A 4,600-nucleotide genomic window follows, 5' to 3' on the forward strand; every position below is an offset into this window, starting at 1 on the left:
CAGGAGGCAGCGCACAAGGATGTGGAACGGGCATTTGGTGTGCTCCAGTCTCGATGGGCAGCAGTGAAGGGTCCATCACGGCTGTGGTATGTTGACAGCATCGCAGACATCATGTACGCATGTATTATCATGCACAACATGATTGTCGAAGATGAAGGTCCAGCGCTGACTGATTGGGCCAATGATGATGCTGATGTTGTTGGTCCAAGCCACGGCGTGGCCACTGGCAATGTACGCATGGGGATACCCCATGACGATGTCGATCGAGTCCGTGCATTTGCCGACATGCGCTAAAAACAAGTTCATGTTCGACTCCAGAACGATATAATTGAAGAAGTATGGCAGCGGAGGGGTCGTCGTTGATGGAGTTTTTAATTGTTAAAATGTATTTTTTTTTTGGTGTAATGTACTTTTCTTTTTTTTTAATTAATAAAATTTTTATTCCGTATTCGTTTCGAATTTTTAATTTGTGAATTTGTGAATTTTTATTAATGTTGGAAGTTCGTCGGGATGTCCTTGGGGATGTCCGCCACTGTGCAGTGGGATGTCCGTATGACGTGGCATCCGCAGTGGGAAGTCCGTATGACGTGGCATGAGTGTTTTTGTGATGTGCGCGGGAATGTCCGTCGGGACATCCGCACCACTACGAATGCCCTAACAATATAATTATGCAAACACTATGGCCAATGTTTATACTAAGATTTTATGTAAAAAAATGCAATTCCAAGAAATAAACATAAGATTTCAGCAGCTGGGAAAGTGTGGGCCGTAGTTGTAACGTCGTTACTTTTTCAGAATAACAAAGCAGCCAGCGTTCACACTACCGCCATCTCCATCGTCTCCGCCGTTGCCTGCAGGTGAATTTGCCGATCTCCTAAGCCTCCTATCATATGTTCGCCGTTGTGTTTGGGTTTTTTCTTTTTTGATTCTAGACTACAATTAACATTCCTCAAGTGTACTGGACTTTTTTTTATTCAGCCTTTGGGAGAGACGCATGACCCTCATGCGTCTCCTTTTAATGAAACGCATGACGGAGATGCGTCTTTCATATAGACGCATGAGGGACATGCGTCGTTTAATATTTAATTTTTTTTTATTTTTTTTAAAGACGCATAAGAGTCATACGTCACAGGCAAATGCGCATAAGCGTCATGCGTTGATATTTTATTTTATTTTATTAGACGACGCATGAGCATCATGCGTCTTAGGGAGAGACGCATGAGTGTCATGCGACTATAAGTTGCATAAATCAGACGAGAGAGGCAGTAGCGGGCAGAACGCGAGAGAAAAGGCAGACGCGAGCAGAAACACATAGCAGGCGCAAAATCAGCGATTTCGGCGATTTCTTGGCGATTTCCCATCATATTCCAGTAAGTTTCCTTCAATCTTTCAACATTCCTCCCTTATTTGTAGTTTATTTGTATTTTTTTGTGTAGGTTTCTCTCAATTTTGTAAAATAGGGTTTATATCAATTTGTTCTAATTTGACCGATGTTTTGTTGTTTTGTTAGTTGTAATGGATTTTATTGGTGAAATTCATTCAATTGTATAGTTTTGGATATGTTTGAGATGCTTGGTGTTGCGATTTTGGTTGTTATTGGAGAAGAGAGTAGGTGTTGAAATGTATCTGGTAATTTAACCTTCTAATTTAGTAGTTATATGTAAATTAGGCCTTACAAAGCATGAATTGTGATGAATTGGAGTTTCTAATATATGATATTCAATGGATTAGGAGTGAATCATTTGGTTTATGATGTTTTGTTATTTTGATGATGAATTTGAATGTATATGTTATTTGTATTGTAAATGTGAGTTTGTAATTGGGGTTTTGTGAATATGTTATTAGATTAGATGGAGACTTCAAGTTCAAGTGGACAATTGTTATATGGACCCGAAGACCCGTCCGTGCTATATCTGCAGAAAAAGCTATCAAGTAAACTATTGAAAGATGGCACCACACAAGTTTTCAAAGTTCGCCGGACGGAAAGTAAGACTTGGGATGTCGACATTCATGAGAATGTGAGGGATTGGCTTGACGCCTTTGGTTTTAAAGGTGTGATGGATTGTGGGAAGTCGATGAAGGTTGACAATGAGCTGATCATGGCTTTGATTGAGCGTTGGAGGCCGGAGACGCACACTTTCCATCTACCGATCGGAGAGGCGACGGTGACCTTGGAAGATGTGCAAGCCATTTGGGGCTTGAGAGCGGACATTCGCGTTTTCACAGGGCGTGACCATCATGTTGGATATCCAGATTAGCCTAGCAAGTACCGCGATTTGTTGGGTTGGATACCGGATGCATCCATAGAGACAAAGCAAGGCGGGTTGCTGATGACCGCTCTGATCAACCAGACGAGGATGCCTTTGGGTGATGACCTGCCTACATACGTATACATCCAAATGGCTCGTATCCATGCCCTAATTTTGTTAGGAGGTCTCATTCTACCAGACACCACGGGGTGTAAGGTTCCTTTTATGTGGTTGAATGTGTTTGAGGATCCGGACGAGGTGCAGAATATTAGTTGGGGAAGTGCGGCTTTGTCCTACCTTTATCATTATCTGTGCGAGGCTTCCATGAATAAGAGGAAAGAGTTGGGCCTATGATTCTTCTGCAGCTATGAGCGTGGGAAAGAATGCCCACACTGAGGCCTGCGTTTATAGGAGCAGTCGTGCACCAGCCATATACCTCATGTGGCACCAGGTATATATTTAAATATTTATTTGTTTATGCATATTTGGGTTATTTTCTTACATCAATCTTATTTGTAGGTGGAAAGGAACAACGCACATAGAAAATGCTCCCAGATACTCGGTTGAGCATTATCGTGATCAAATATCCCTGCTTAGGCCTGACCAGGTGAATATTATTTTAATATTGACTTAATTTATGAATTTATTATGAAGTTAATTTGGTGTTTGCATTGCTGGTTTGCAGTTTCTGTGGACGCCTTATGCGCATTGCATACTGCCAGACTACTGCAGTGATGCAATGGATGCTCCTTGTGCAACACGTACTTGGTGTGTTGGGCCTATGTCGAGGCACACGAGGCTGGACGAGTGCGGTGACAGTTTAATCGGTACCAGGATATTCCTCGACTTGTAGACATGATGCTCAAAAATGCCGATCATTTGGGCAAAAATGATCGGCGTGGTAAGAAGGCTAACAATTGGGAAAACGCGCATCAGTTCTACATTGGGGAGTGGGACCTGAGGTATGAAAGGTCCCAGGCTGCCGAAGACACCGCACTGATGTCCATGAATATTCATATGAGCCCGGGGTATATAGCGTGGTACAACAAGATTACAGTGACGTACCTGACTCAGCCTGGGGCACGGTCAACTGCTAGGATGAACGAGTCGGCTTATTTGATGAGACTATTTGTAAGTTTATTATATTAAACTATATGCTTTCATTTGTTATACATTGTTTCGTATTGATATTTATATCATTTTTTTGTCTAGGTTGAGGGTTTTCAGCAGGTTTTCCATTTAACTACTAAAGACGAAATGGACACACGAATGCGCCAGATTCGACAAATTGTTAAGAATGTCCTCCAGTCTACGAACAAGGCTGATGTCATGGAGTACCCGGCTTCTCAACATCAAGATGTTGTCATGCCTTATCAACCAGATGTAGTTCCACGGCGTCATGGAGTGCCTGGTGTTCGGACTGAGGGACACGGTTTCACAAAGCAGTTTAGGATGTCGCAGCCGCATCCCGATTATGTAGCACCATAGCCGATGAATCCAGAGCATGACCCACCCCAGTGGTCTTCATACCCGGCGCATGAGTCTCAGTCACAGTGGGACCGTCCCCTGTATTCTCCAAGCCAGTCTGAGCCCGATTGGAATCGTCGCCCCTATTCACAAAGCCAAGATGTGCCGCAATGGAGTGGAGCCCGAGCATCGGTCGATTCATTCTTCCAGAATTATCAGTTTGTGCCTCCTGTACAAGTTGAAGAAGAAGATGAAGATGAAGGAGAAGAAGAAAATGACGACAGAGGAGAGGAAAATGAGGAAGAAGATGTTGTTCAGAACATCCATGTCCAACCTCGACCAATTGCGGAGGGTTCATCGCGTGGCGGGGTTGGGAAGATAATGAGCAAAGTGTACAAGAGATTGTCAAGTAGAAAGAATAAGGGGATTGAACCGTCGAAATACACTCCATCGTCGTACAAGTAGCATTGTTTAGTGATGTTTTGAGTTACTAAAAAAATTGGAATTTGTTTTGTAATACTGTTTTGGATTTGAGAGATTAATCAAGATTGGCCAATATGAAAATGGTCATAATATACAATTAAACAAGATCCTAATCAACTTTCAGTAGCAGCAATACTAGATGAGTAGCCAAAACATTAACTATGCAACTCAAACCACCCCCTCTAACGAGCTGCGGAAAGATCTATAACATCAATATGATATGCTCAGAGCATACTCCCTGCTTTCAGGATCCTGCATTCAAACATGTGCAGATTCAGCTTAAAATAAGTATTCAGAGATCTCAAATTATGCAAATGTTATTTGAATATGCACACATTTTGCCATTGACTATGATACCAACTTGTCACATTTCTAAGAAAATCAAAGATTGCTAAGAAAAA

At 42.2% G+C, this 4,600-nt stretch overlaps 1 protein-coding gene across 1 annotated transcript; it reads left to right on the forward strand.

Moving 5' to 3' along the window:
* Positions 1 to 1,850: 1,850 nt before the first annotated feature.
* LOC121810685 (protein MAIN-LIKE 1-like) lies at positions 1,851 to 2,258 on the forward strand. The gene has a single exon (XM_042211434.1). The coding sequence runs from the start codon at positions 1,851 to 1,853 to the stop codon at positions 2,256 to 2,258; it is 408 nt and encodes a 135-aa protein (XP_042067368.1).
* Positions 2,259 to 4,600: the final 2,342 nt, after the last annotated feature.

Source organism: Salvia splendens, chromosome 7, assembly GCF_004379255.2.
Source record: "Salvia splendens isolate huo1 chromosome 7, SspV2, whole genome shotgun sequence".
Lineage (NCBI taxonomy): Eukaryota > Viridiplantae > Streptophyta > Magnoliopsida > Lamiales > Lamiaceae > Salvia > Salvia splendens.